The sequence below is a fragment of the Bufo gargarizans genome, chromosome 3, assembly GCF_014858855.1.
Source record: "Bufo gargarizans isolate SCDJY-AF-19 chromosome 3, ASM1485885v1, whole genome shotgun sequence".
NCBI lineage: Eukaryota > Metazoa > Chordata > Amphibia > Anura > Bufonidae > Bufo > Bufo gargarizans.
In genome coordinates, this window is record NC_058082.1 from 283,878,630 (window position 1) to 283,893,541 (window position 14,912).

Sequence of the window (14,912 nt, forward strand, 5' to 3'; positions counted from 1 at the left end):
CCGATGGCGGCGCATACAGCAGGGGTCCGGCTAACGGGAACAGCCGGTCCCCTGCAGCTGATCGGGCAGACGCAGCTCCTCCCCTCGCTCGATCAGCTGCCGTAATAGTACGGCGCTGGGAGGCAAGTCACGTCCCGCTGCGCCGTACTATTACTGCGCTGGTCTTGAAGGGATTAAAGAAGAATAAAGTTAACGTTTTGAATAGCCAAGTCAAAATCCTGACATTAATCCGTTAGAAATGTTGTAAATGTGGAAGGACCTGAGATGAGCAGTTCATGGGAGGAAACAAGATAGTTGAATCTGTTTTGTATCGAGGAATGGGCTAAAATTCCTCCAAGACAATGTGCAGGACTAATCAACAATTAACAGAAATATTCAGTTGCAGCTATTGCTGCACAAGGGGGGTAAACCTGATACTGAAAGCAAAGCTTCACATGCTTTATGACTTGATATAGGATCATTTTCCTCAATAAATAAAGGACCAAAAGTCTAATATTTTTTACTTATTTGTTTGATTTGGTTATGTTTATCTATTTTTAGGATTTCAGGGATCATAAACTTTTAAGCACCCTGGGTGCCCGCTCTCAGGGGGGTGCCAGAAGCAATGAGCGCTTTCATCAGTACAGAGCTGGGAAGAGCTGGATCTGAGCATCAGGAATGGGACAAGGTTAGTGGTTACCGTTTATTTGTTTTATTAACACTGAGGTGGCACAGAGGCCCATTACTACTATGAAGGGGGCACAATCAGGGGCGGCTTAGCCATAGACCTTACCGGTCATGGCGGGCCAGTGGAAGTTTTTAGGTATGTATTTTGTGCTGCAGGCAGCAGTATTTTGTGATAGACCAGTATGGGTCAGTATTTTTTCCAGGGCTACTTTAAGTTCCCAGTCCGCCCCTAGGCACAATGGGCATTACTACTATGAAGGGGGCACAGAGGGCATTACTATTACTAAGTGGGCACAATGGGCATTACTACTATGAAAGGGAAACAATGGGCATTACTACTGTGAAGGGGACACAACGGGCATTACTACTGTGAAGGGGAATAATTGTTATGGGGGCACAACTACTCTGAAGGGGCACAATGAAGGGATAAGTACTTTAAGGGGGCACAATGTGGGCATAACTACTGTGGAAATTGTACAATGAGGGCATAAATACTCTGGAGTACAGTGTGGGCATTACTATGGTGAGGGGGCACAATATGGGCATAACTATCGTGAGGAGACACAATGTGGAAATGATTAGGGGGCACATATCTAGACATAACTACTGTGTAGGTTGTACAATGCAGACAATACTACTGTGAGGGTGCACAATTTTTTAAGTATTGGGGGGGGTGCCAGAGAAAGGACCTGCCCCAGGTGCAAAACACCTTAGGCATGCCACTGGCATCATTGTAGATCTTTAAAAAAAAAAAAATCAAATGTCAATGCCAATGTGAAACTTTGTGCAATGCTAGTTTCATAATCTTTGTGCTAAAAAAAATCTCCACACATACCTTTTCACTACTGCCATTTCTATTGCTTACCTGTAAATAGTTTGCCATATGCAGGGACAGGATGTCATCCTTTGAGGCACGTAAAAATGTGGCACCCATGTTAGAAGTTGTGTTGTGTAAATCGATAACAAAATCAAATGGACATGATCCAAAGCCATATTTCTGATTCAATACTCTTGCTTGTTTAAACTCATAAGGATCACTCTCAGATTCGGGTGAACTGAAAGAAAAGTACAAAGTTTTGATCCACATGTTCCCAAGGGCCATTTTACATGGACCTTCGTTCTCAGTAAGTGGCCTGTGTAATGTGCCGCTAATAATCCAACAATTGAGAAAAACGCTGGTTTGTCTGGGGATCCATCGTTTACATGGCACATAAAATCGCTGAGTGCAGGCAGCACACCGACCTCTGTATATAGGGAAACTGTATGAGAATGAACAATCATAATAGTGATCATTCATCCCTATACCACAGCAATGATTGCTCCATGTAAATTCAACAGACCAGGCAATATAAAGGGCCCTTAGGTGAAGAATTGCATTGAAATATGTTTAATGGTTCTATCAAATGTGCTCAGTAATAGAGAAAGCAAAGTTATGCCACTCTAAGGGTACTCTAAGGGTGCCTTCACACAAGGCAGATTTGTTTGCAGAAAATGTATGCAACTGAAAATGAGTTCCATTCATCTGCATTGGTTTGTTTTAGCAGCAAGCTCATGGATTTCTGCAAGCCCCATTCAGGTGAATGGAACTGGTTTTCAGTCGCAGAAATTTTCTGGAACAACACCTGCTGTGTGTGAAGGCATCCATACATGGGCTGATGCTGGGCAAGTCTTGATGCCATGAAAATGAATAGGGAACAAACAATTGTTATTACGATCATTTGTCCCCAATTCAATTTGCATATTCTCGTCAGCATATCCTTGATCCCCCATAAGCTGTTTGCTTATTTGGTGGGTGATCAGCTGCAACGTACGAACATTCGTTCCTGATAAGTAGCACCATTCCCAGTCAATGTATATCTGTATATGGGGAAATGCACACAATATGAAGCTTGCCCTGCTACGCTAAGCTCCAATAGTGTAGATTAAGTCCACTTAGTAAACTATATATATGATAAAATAAAAATATAAATAAAATAAATAAGAAAGGAGGGTCTCTATATCCATACATACAATAATAGACATGGCATGGAGTCTGAACTGCCCTGCCTGTATGGGTTCTTTAATTTGAAGTCATATAGTGTGCTCCTGTGCAGGCTCCGTCAATGATCTCCCCTACAATACTTCCATACATACAGCATCTGATGGAGAATTACACAATTCATGAGATTCATAGAGAAGTACAGTAGAGAGCTCATTCACTTCTATAGAGGCCATATCCATACAAAACAGCGTCGTAATACAGCAGTGGGTATGAACTCTTCTAGGAGAAATGTCAAAAGATATAATACTTACCATAGCACTTCCTTTGAAAAGCAGCGGTTTAGGTCCCTGTCAATGTACCGCACACATTTTTCCACAGCAAGGGGATTTGCAAGGCATACTTCAGCCATAAATGTCTTCCTTTGCAATTCAGAAGGATTCCCTAACCAGTGTTTAACCAGAGTGACCCCGGACATCTCATTTCCATGTGTACCGCCAAAGATCACCACACGGGAGACTGGTGAACTATGGATGGGGGAGCTCATAATTTCTTTCTGAAATACAGCAAAATGTAATTATTTATTGTAATAATTCTACAAGGTTGTAGAAACTGTGTAGACTACCTTTTTTCCCTATAAAAATGAAACAAATGCCTGAAAAATGTTGTGTTTTGAACTAGGCAAAAAACTGTTGCGTGTTTTATTTTTAGACTTTCAGCTAATGTCTGAAAGCCTATGGGAAATGTAAAAATACCTATGTGAGTTTTCCTCCTTAGGCTAGTTTTAGATGGGCATGTTCACTCCGGTAAACACTCTCCATGTGGGAGCTCTTGACCATGAGTCTACTGAACTGTAGTCATAGCATTATGTGACTACAGTTCAGTAGACTCCCTGTCAGGAAGGATTTCACAACATCATAAATCATTATGATGCTGCAAATTTACTTGAGATGAGCAGTGTTCATAACGGGAAATACAGCTCCCACAGATGAACACGCTCTTCTGAAACGGTCCTTACACACATGATTTTGCGCTGCTGTCTTTCCACACCGAAACAAATTGCCAGATAAACCGTAGGCATTTTCTGCCTATAATAAGAGAGATGTAAAACCACCTAACCCCCCTCCTCCCCAATGCTGACAGGCATTTATCGAGTCATTTTTTACCTTAAGGACCAGGCCATTTTTAGAAAATCTGACATGTGTCACTTTATGTGGTAATAACTTTAAAACGCTCACATACTGTACTTCATGACAGTGGTAAAATTGATTCAAAGATTTTTATTTATAAAAAAAAATCAAATTTGCCAAAAATTTAGAAAAATTAGCAAATTTCCAAATTTCAATTTCTCTACTTTTATAATAGATAGAAATACCTCCAGAAATAGCAATTACTTTACATTCCCCATATGTCTACTTCATGTTTGGATAATTTTATGAATGCCATTTTATTCTTTGGGGACGTTAGAAGGCTTAGAAGTTTAGAAGCAAACCAGTTCAGGTCTGAAGTCACTTTGTGAGGCTTACATAATAGAACCCACCCAAAAATGACCCAATTTTGGAAAATACACCCCTCAAGGTATTCAAAACGATTTTACAAACTTTGGTAACCCTTTAGGTGTTCCACAAGAATTAAAGGAAAATGTAGATGAAATTTCCAAATGTCACTTTTTTGGCAGATTTTCAATTTAAATTATTTTTTTCCAGTAACAAAGCAAGGGTTAACAGACAAACAAAACTCAATATTTATTGCCCCGATTCTGTAGTTTACAAAAAACGCCCCATATGTGGTCGTAAACTACGGTACGTACACGGCAGGGCACAGAAGGAAAGGAACACCATATGGTTTTTGGAAAGCAGATTTCACTGGGATAATTTTAAGCTGCCATGTCACATTTGAAGACCCCCTGATGCACCCCTAGAGTAGAAACTGCAAAAAAGTGACCCAATTTTGGAAACTACGGGATAAGGTGGCAGTTTTGTTGGTACTATTTTAGGGTACATATGATTTCTGGTTGCTCTATATTACACTTTTTGTGAGGCAAGGTAACAAAAATTGCTGTTTTGGCACCGTTTTTATTTTTTGTTGTTTACAATGTTTATCTGACAGGTTAGATCATGTGGTATTTTTATAGAGAAGGTTGTTACGCACGCAATTATATCAAATATGTCTACTTTCTTTGTTTGTTTCAGTTTTAGAATAAAGCATTTTTGAAAAAAAATTATGTTTTTGTTTCTCCATTTTCTGAAAGCCGTATTTTTTTATTTTTCTGCCGATCATCTTGTGCAGGGGCTAGTTTTTTGCAGGAAGAGTTGATGTTTTTATTGGTACATATGATTTTTTGATCATTCATTATTACACTTTATGGGGCAAGGTGACCAAAAATTTTTTAATTTTGTGACAGTTTTTATTTATTTATTTTTCCAGCGTTCACCTGAGGGGTTAGGTCATCTGATATTTTTATACCAAATATGACTACGCAATTATATCAAATATGTCTACTTTCTTTTACATAATAAAGCAATTTTGAAAAGCCATATTCTGAAAGCCATATATTTTTTTTTTTTTTTGGGCGACTCTTTGGGGTATGAGATGACTGTTTGACTGGTACTATTTTAGGGTGCATATGACTTTTTTATTGTTTGGTATTACACTTTTTGTGATGTAAAATAGCTTTTTTGACACACGGACGTGGCGATACCTAATATGTATACTTTTTATTTATTTAAGTTTTACACAATAAACAGCATTTTTTAAACAAAAAAAAATATCATGTTTTAGGTCATCTGATATTTTTATACCAAATATTTTTTGTTTTTTTGGGGGCGATTGTCTTATTTAGGATCTCATTTTTTGCGGAATGGGATGACAGTTTGATTGGTATGATTTTGGGGTGCTTATGACTTTTTGATCGCTTGCTATTACACTTTTTGTGATGTAAGACGACAAAAAAAGGCATTTTTTTTTTTTACACTTTTTTTTTTTTTACAGTGTTGACCTGAGGGGTTAGTTCACGTGATATTTTTATAGAGCAGGTCGTTACAGACGTGGAAATACCCAATATGTATACTTTTTAAAATCTATTTAAAGGACACTGACAGGCCGTTAGAGTGTATAAAGTGACATATATTCTTCTATTGACAAGTTGAGGCTGTTCCTTATTCAGTTGTGTGCCCAGCCGCGCCCCAACTGCCGTCTCCTAGTGCCGCCCAGCTCATTAGTATTCACTGCACTTGGCGGCTATTTTTTCTCCCGATGCGGTGAAATCCCGCGCATGCCCAGTACTATCTTCCTGGCATCAGCCTCATGTTGTCGCTCCGTGCCTGCGCCGGATAAGGACCCCAGCACCCTCCAGCTCCAGTAGAAGATAGTACTGGGCATGCGTGGGATTTCACTGCATCGGGAGAAAAAAAAGCCGCCCAGTGCAGTGAATACTAATGAGCTGGGCGGCACTAGGAGACAGCCCCTTGGGCACAAAGTAAGGTAATTTGCATATTGATAAAAAAAACTTTTTATAAGTAAAGGAAAGGCAGGGAGGGGTGATAATGGTATAGTTTAATTAAGCATATTAAGACCAATAGAAGAATATATGTAACCATATATGCTCTAACGGCCTGTCAGTGTCCCTTTAAGTTTTACACAATGATATCATTTTTAAAACTAAAAAAAATTTTAGTGTCTCCATAGTCTGAGAGCCATATTTATTTATATTTTTGGGCGATTGTCTTAGATAGGCCCCTTGCAGACGGGCGTTCGTCCCGCAGCGAGTACGCAACGCAGCTCCCAGCCTGACCTCCCAGCACTGTTACATAGCATTATATTGATTTATGATGCGATGTAACACTTACAGTTCTGCAATGTAATTGATAACACTGGCATAATGCTGCCAGTGTTATCCAATACATTCCAGAACTGTAATGGTTACATAGCATCATAAATAGTGTTGAGCGAACTTGTGTTTTAAGTTCGGCATCTAAAGTTCGGGTTCGGGTTATCGGAGTATCCCGTTATGGATTCCGCTACCACAGACCATAACGTATTTAGAATCCATAACGTGATTCTTCGATAACCCGAACCCGAACTTTAGACGCCGAACTTAAAACACAAGTTCGCTCAACACTAATCATAAATCCATATAATGCTATGTGAATCCAGTCAGGCTAGGTGCTGCCATGTGGACTCGCTGCGGGAGGAATGCTCGCCTGCAAGGGGCCAAAGGGTATCATTTTTGCAGGATGAGATGACGATTTTTTGGGCACTATTTTGGGGTGCTTATAACTTTTTGATTGCTTGCTATTACACTTTTTGTGATGTAAGGGGACAAAAAATGACTTTGACACCGTTTTAATTTTATGTTTTTTACAGTGTTCATCTGAGGATCAATCTGGTCCTACAGTAAAACTGTCACTGTGAGTAAACACACAGTTGATAAGAACTGAGCTACTTGTAATTCTCCTTCTCTAGTGATGAGGAGATAAAAGCTGTGGATTAGCCTGCCCTTCCTCCTCAGCTGCAGAGTTAACTCCTTCAGTACTCCTCACACATCCATAGCCCTTCCTTAGGTCCCTTTCACACGAGCGAGTTTTCCGCGCGGGTGCAATGCGTGACGTGAACGCATAGCACTCGAACTGAATCCTGACCGATTCATTTCAATGGGTCTGTGCACATGAGCGTTGTTTTTCACGCATCAGTTCTGCGTTGCGTGAAAATCGCAGCATGTTCTATATTCTGTGTTTTTCACGCAGCCCTGGCCCCATAGAAGTGAATGGGGCTGCGTGAAAAACGCATTGCATCCGCAAGCAAGTGTGGGTGCGATGCGTTTTTCACTGATGGTTGCTAAGAGATGTTGTTTGTAAACATTCCGTTTTTTATCACGCGCGTGAAAAACGCATCAAAACGCATTGCACCCGCGCGGAAAAAACTGAACAACTAAACGCAATCGCAGACAAAACTGACTGAACTTGCTTCCCCAATCCGCAACGCCCGTGTGAAACCAGCCTTAGTGCTATGTTTGGGGAGCTGTGTGACCAGTAAATGTCATGTACAAAATGATCCAAACATGAAGTAGACATATGGGGAATGTAAAGTAAACTATTTTAGGAGGTATTACTATCTGTTTTAAAAGCAGAGAAATAGAAATGTAGAAAATTACAAATTTAACACTTGTTTCTAATTGCAGAGAACCTTCAGAAAGCAATCCCCGAAAAAAATGTCCTCTTTGTTCTCTCTCTGCTCAGTCTTCTGCTTTTGGCCTTGTGATATTCCACATTATACTGTAGTTCTGTGCTAGATACAAGGGTCAGATTAACAGACTTTCTGAATTATTGAATACATAATCATACCCTGATAGTTTTAAGCTTGATGGAGCCAATTTTCAGTTGTATCTCACTTTTCCACCCCTATAAGCCACTTTCATATGGATCAGTACTTGTCAAAACCAGGAGAGGAACCTACAGGGAAAAGTATATTGAATTAGTTGTGCCTCTTCTGTGTTTTAGATCTACATGACATAAGCTGCAGAATACAAAGTTCAACATTTTTAATCTTTAGTTAATCAATAAAAGAAAATGTTAAACTAGTTGTCCAGTGTTGTTTTTTTTCTAAGAAAGAGTTAATAAAAGTTAATCAGTAAGTTATAAGTACCCCAAAATGGCACCATTGAAAACTACAACTTGTCCTCATAGGACTACATCGATGGAAAAATAAAAAAAAGTTATAGCTCTTGGATTCCAACAATGAAAAAATTAAGAAAACTGCTTGGTCCCTAACACCCAAAATGCATACAGTGTGAAAGGGTTAATAGTGTCTGCAAATTCCTGGAGCTCCACAACTGATTCCATCCCTACCAGTCATATATGTTACTAAAATGTGATCAAAAAGCTATGAGTCAGGGATTTGTTTCTTTCCGTATGAAGTGATTTATCGAAAAGGTTTAAGGGTCTGGCTCCTGGTGGGGAGTGCATGGTTTGGGGTGTCTGAGAAGCCCGATTATCTACCACCTGTGCTATCCCATTAAGAAAGGAAATTATTATACACAAAGGTGCGTTGGAAATTTCCAACGCTAATTTTGTTTTCCCTTAGTACTAACAGCAGCACAATAATGGGGTATTTCTGCCCCTGTGTACCAGTAGGACAGAAGGAATTTTTAATGAACTAATAAAATATTAAAATTATTTCCTCCTCTTCCTATATAACTCCACCCAAAAAACAGTATCCGTTGTGTTATTATAAAGGACAAATAAACTAGGGTGAGAAGCTTGTGCTCCCTTAGCTTGACTAAGGGAAAACAGCACAACAATGGGAAATTAACAAGAGGCATCCCCACAGGGAAAGATCTCTTGTAGAAAGGAATTCAGAACTGAACAACCAAAAGCCATACTCTCTGAACTCCTGGCTGACATTCTATAATGTTTAAAGAATATCAGAAGTGAGCTCGAAGAAGCTACAATACAAATTTGATCCAGAGGAATAAGACTCCCCCTCCACCCAGGAAGTAGACAGTGAGCAAGTGGAATGGGAACAAACAAAGCTCTACCCTGAGAGGAAAAAAAGTAGAAATTGTTTACTTTATCCGTCTGCTCAGCATGAGTTTTGAGACTTTAAACCCTTTCCTGCCTGATAACAGCACTGGGATATTCTCATCCTTCCAGTAGGCTTGAGTTCTAGACAAATAGGTTTTGAGGCATCTGGCAATGTCTAGAGTGTGTAATATTTCTTCCTCCTCAGAAAAAGGATTCGGACATAGCACCGGAAGAGATATAACCTGGTTAAGGTTGACAAACGATGGAACCTTAGGAGAGAATCCAGGAAGGAATCTCAATAAAACTCTATCTGGCAAAAAAGAGATGTAAGGAGCAGCAGAAGAAAAAGCTTGCAATTCACCTATCGTCTTCGCTGAAGTAATGGAGAGCAGAAAAGTACGTTTCTTAGCACTTTAAGGTAGAAAGGTAGCCGAGCATAAGCCGAGCATATCACCAAAAATTTTATCTGCCAGTTAAAACCAGATAGCAACACATATTCTTTTATTCTAATCTGTTTTTATTTTCTGATTGCAGATTTATTTTTCTATTTCCTGAACATGATTATGGAGGCAGACATTTTCCCTGAGTTGTTCTTAACAGCATTTACAAAGCATAAAAAAATTGCTTTATGCCAGCCCCATGGTCTATAGACACAATGGTCAGGAGGATAACTCATTGACTTAACTTTTACTTTCTAATGACACCATTTACTGTAGCATACAATGTAGTGGGAAGCTGGAAAAAAATCCAAATTAGTTTTCTGGGTTTTGTTTTTATGGTGCTACCTGTGCAATAAAACTGACCCGTTACCTCATTCTCCAGGTCAGTACAATTATGGGCATACCACATTTGTGTGTACCTAAAAAATGAAAAAAAAAAAAACATGTGTGAGGGCAAATTTTTTGTCGGGCTATGTGTACTTTTTGAAGATACCATTTTGAGGTGTGTATGATTTTTTTCATGATTTTCATTCAGTTTCTTTGGGAAGGTGTAATGACGAGAAAACTGCATATTGGCCATTTTGATTTCTTCCCATTATGCAGTTCAACATATGGTTAAATTGTTTTTTATTTTAATAGAATGGGCGTTTTTGGACATGGCAATGCCTATGATGTTTATTTTTTACATTGTTTATTTAAATTTTGGGGTAAGGGGGTGATTTTAAGTTTTATATTTTTTTTATATTTTTAACAAATTTTTACTTTTTTGTCACCCTAGGCGACTAGAACATGCAATAATTAGATTGCCATGAGTATTCTTTAATTGATTTTTATCCATTAGAATATACAGAATTCAGTATATTCCAATGCAGTGCTGCCACCAGCATTAGAATATACCAGTAATGGGCCTGGAAGCCTTGTACAGGCTAAGGCCTATTACCATTATGGAACGCTTTCCCCCATCTCCACCAGAGGAAGGCATTCCAGGCTAGGAAGCACGCGGCTTCTGGGATTTGTGCTCTTAGATGTTGTGGTCACATTTAGGTATGAAATCTGAGGGGTTAAATGTCGACGATCAGAGTTATTGCCGATTACAGACATTATCACCAAGTGTCTGCTGTTAGGCCTGGGTGTCCGGAGCAGGCAACATCTGTAAACCATACACTTCTGACATACATGTAGGGTGCCGGGAGTGAAGGGGTTCAGGGAACATCTCTTAATACTAGGAATCATACATTGGCAAGTACAGCCTAAATTATTCTAATATAAGAACACAAGGATATCAGTGAGAAATAAGAATTTTGTGAATAATATAATATCAAAATACTGCTAAGACTGGCATTTTTTAACGGTATATGTAGGTAATATGGTAAAAGGATGTATTTTAATTTATTAACAAATGTTAAGCTTTAAAACATAGAAACATAGAATGTGTCGGCAGATAAGAACCATTTGGCCCATCTAGTCTGCCCAATATACTGAGTACTATGTATAGCCCCTGGCCCTATCTTATATGAAGGATGGCCTTATGCCTATCCCATGCATGCTTAAACTCCTTCACTGTATTTGCAGCTACCACTTCTGCAGGAAGGCTCTTCCATGCATCCACTACTCTCTCAGTAAAGTAATACTTCCTGATATTACTTTTAAACCTTTGCCCCTCTAATTTAAAAATAGAAACATTTTCCCACCACCATAAAAACCTATGGTGGTGGAAAAAATAAAACTGGGATTATTTCAGTCCTTTGGCTAAATGTCCCAGAGATGCAATCCTCATCTGTCAAACATTTATTTCATACCTGTGGAGTTGGAAATTAACTTTAACCCCTTCAAGACCAAGCTAGTTTTCACCATAAGGACCAAGCCACATTTTGCAAATCTGACATGTTTCACTTTATGTGGTAATAACTCTGGAACGCTTTTACTTATATAAGCGATTCTGAGATTGTTTTCTCATGACATATTGTACTTCATGTTAGTGGTAAATTTAAGTCAATATATTTCACCTTTATTTATAAAAAAAAAGCCAAAATTTACAGAAAATTTGGAAAAATTCGCAATTTTCTAAATTTAAATTTCTCTGGTTATCTAACAGACAGTGGTAACTTACAAAATAGTTATTACTTTACTTTTACCATATGTCTACTTCATGTTTGCATCATTTTGTAAATGTAATTTTATTTTTTTGGGATGTTAGAAGGCTTAGAAGTTTAGAAGCAAATTTCAAAATTTTACATTTCCAAAACCCACTTTTTAAGGACCAGTTCATGTCTGAAGTCACTTTGTGAGACTTATATAATAGAAACCACCCAAAAATGACCCCATTTTAGAAACTACACCCCTCAAGGTATTCAAAACAAATTTTACAAACATTGTTAACCCTTTAAGTGTTCCACCAAAATTAATGGAAAATGGAGGTGAATTTTTAAAATGTCACTTTTTTTGCAGATTTTTCACTTTAGATCTATTTCTCCTGCAATTCAGCATGGGTTAACAGCAAAATAAACCTTAATATTTGTTACCCTGATTCTTAAGTTTACAGAAACACCCCATATGTGGTTGTAAAGTGCTGTATGAGCACACAGCAGGGCTCAGAATGGGAGGAACACCATATGGCTTTTGGAAGGCAGATTTTGCTGGAATAATTTTCAGGCACCATGTCGCATTTGAAGACACCCTGAGGCACCCCAACAGTAAAAAAACACCAAAAGTTTATGGAAAATACACCCCCTAAGGAATTTTTCAAGGGGTGCACTGAGCACTTTGGCCCAATAGCCGTTTCATAGAATTTAGAAAGACTTGGCAGTGAAAATGAAAAATGTCATATTTTACAAGAATATCTCCCTTTAGGCCCAGATTTGTCATTTTAACAAGGGGTATCAGGAGAAAATGCACCCCATAATCTGTTACCCATTTTCTCCTGAATACGTCAACACCCCATATGTGGTTGTAAAGTGCTGTATGAGCACACAGCGGGGCTCAGAATGGGAGGAACACCGTGTGGCTTTTGGAAGGCAGATTTTGCTGGAATAATTTTCAGGCACCATGTCGCATTTGAAGACACTCACCCCAACAGTGAAAACCGCAAAATCGAGGCTCTAGGGGTGCCAGAACATAAAAGGAAATTGAAGAATTGCCTCATTTAATAAAATGACACCTTTTAATGTATTCATCTAGGGGTATAATGGGAATTTTTAAGGTTTTTATTTTATTAAATTTTTTTTGGGGGGGAGCTATTATTGGATTGCCAAATGGAAAAATGCTTAACTGAAAATGTCTTGCCATGGATTAATTAAGAAATTAGTGAAATGGACTTAATTGATATCAGTTGAGGTGTGATAAACTTGAAAGCACTCTCCAATGCAGAGGCCCGGTTTAGAGGGGCAGGTCTGACAGTAGTGAGTGGTGTCTTTCCTAATCCCTTTAACCGAGCAAACTCGACACCTTTTTTGGGGTCGCCTTTTTTTTTCTGTGTGGGGAAATACTCCAGGGAAATGCTGCCCATGTATTATTCTTGATACCCCAGAAGCACTGCTGGATGAAAAACTGGCCTCTCCTTCCTGAACGCCAAAAATCTATTTTTTTATTATTTTTTCCTGAAATTCCATGAAGGTCCCCCCATGACCAGCTGTTCGGTGGATGACAAAGGCATTATATAGTGACACTTGGGTTAGGTACACAGCTAATTTTTTGTACCACACCTTAGATTTTCTTAAGGCACTGTAGGGCTGTAGTACCTGGTCTGAAAGATCCACTCCACCCATGAACTTGTTGTAATCCTGGATACACACAGGCTTGATGTTCTGCTCTGTGGTTCCTCGGACTGGGAGTGGGGTAGACTGATCTGCATGGAGGGTAGTCAACACAAGAACATCCCGTTTGTCCTTGTATTTTAGCAGCATCAAATTTTCTGAGCAAACAGCCCTGCTTTCCCCACGATGCACTGTCTGATCTATAAAGGATTTAGGGAGCCCTTTTTTATTTCTTCTAACTGTGCCACATGTGTCTATGCCTCTGGCAGCAAGGCACTTCAGGAGAGGGACACTATTGTAAAAGTTGTCCAAATACAGATGGTATCCGTGGTCCAGCAGAGGGTGGACTAAATCCCATACTATCTTCCCACTTATATCCAGAACCGGGAGACAATCTGGTGGCTCAATTTTGGAATCTTTTCCCTCGTAAATACGAAAGCTTAGTGTATACCCAGATACACTTTCACAGGCCTTATACAACTTCACACCATACCTAGCCCTTTTATTGGGCAGGTACTGGCGGAAATGTAATCGGCCTTTGAAGTGGACCAATGATTCATCCACTGAGAGACATTTTTGGGGGGTATATACTTGACCAAATTTGGAATTGTAGTGGTCAACCACTGGCCTAATTTTAAAGAGTCTGTCATAACTGGGGTTGCTTGGGGGTTGGCATTCATTATTATTGCTGAAGTGTAGGAATCTTAGAAGAGCTTCGAAACGGGCCCAGGGCATGGCAAGACTGTGAAGAGGGGTGTGATATAAAATATCTTTGTTCCAATACAGCATTTCAGTTGTGTTAGTAGGGGTCCATTTGCGGGGCCTTGAGAGATAACTGTCTGGATGGGAGGCAATAAATTGCTCTGCATATATATTTGTTTGTTCCACCATCAAGTTAATTAGGTCATCAGTGAAGAATAATTGGAAAAAATTAATTTCACTGAAACCTGTTGTATCTACATTGATGCCTGGAGTGGCTGCAAATTCAGGCACCTGGGGCACATAGTTATCTGCGGGGATCCATGAAGAGTCACTTGTACGGGGCTGCGACTGCGCACTACCCCTAGGACGCCTACGAGGGGGTTCATCATTAGAGGAATCATCTGAGGAAGATGAAACTAAAAATGTCACTTCATCTACACTGTTGGAGTCAGTGTCCTCAAAAAGTACAGCATATGCCTCTTCGGCAGTGAAAAGCCATTTAGTCATTTTAAACTGTAAACTAACGTAGATTTTTTTTGTCTTTTTTTAATATATAAACTCCCCGAGTCACTTGGAAATTATTGACAGGTGTCACAGGTAGCACAGATGGCTGGCGATGAGCCAGGGGTCTTGTATGGGACACAGAGTAGTGCCAATATCCTTACTGGGGCAGAAAATGGGTTAATTCATGTATTATTTTACAGTATTAGGTGGCACAAAACCACATGGGGCATAAGAGACTTATATTTTACAGAATGGTGCCACTCAAGCACAGGACACGAGTATATACACACACAGGAGGATGGCACACCTATTGACGGTTATTATTTTTTATTTTTTTATGTAACTTGGG

The 14,912-nt window shown here is 39.3% G+C and overlaps 2 protein-coding genes across 2 annotated transcripts in view; one reads left to right on the forward strand and one right to left on the reverse strand.

Annotated features, from left to right (window-relative positions):
- Window positions 1–14,912, reverse strand: part of LOC122931978 (N-acyl-aromatic-L-amino acid amidohydrolase (carboxylate-forming)-like) — a 32,126-nt gene that overhangs the window by 13,608 nt on the left and 3,606 nt on the right. Inside the window, exons 2-4 of the mRNA XM_044286102.1 lie at window positions 7,987–8,094; window positions 2,959–3,200; window positions 1,532–1,721 (exon numbers count right to left, since the gene is read on the reverse strand). Of these exons, the coding sequence (XP_044142037.1) occupies window positions 1,532–1,721; window positions 2,959–3,191 (423 nt within the window). The 5' untranslated portion in view covers window positions 3,192–3,200; window positions 7,987–8,094. The remainder of the gene's footprint in view (window positions 1–1,531; window positions 1,722–2,958; window positions 3,201–7,986; window positions 8,095–14,912) is intronic.
- Window positions 9,400–14,912, forward strand: part of STYXL1 (serine/threonine/tyrosine interacting like 1) — a 101,190-nt gene continuing 95,677 nt past the window's right edge. Inside the window, exon 1 of the mRNA XM_044286104.1 lies at window positions 9,400–9,561. The gene's annotated coding sequence lies outside the window, so the exon portion shown is untranslated. The remainder of the gene's footprint in view (window positions 9,562–14,912) is intronic.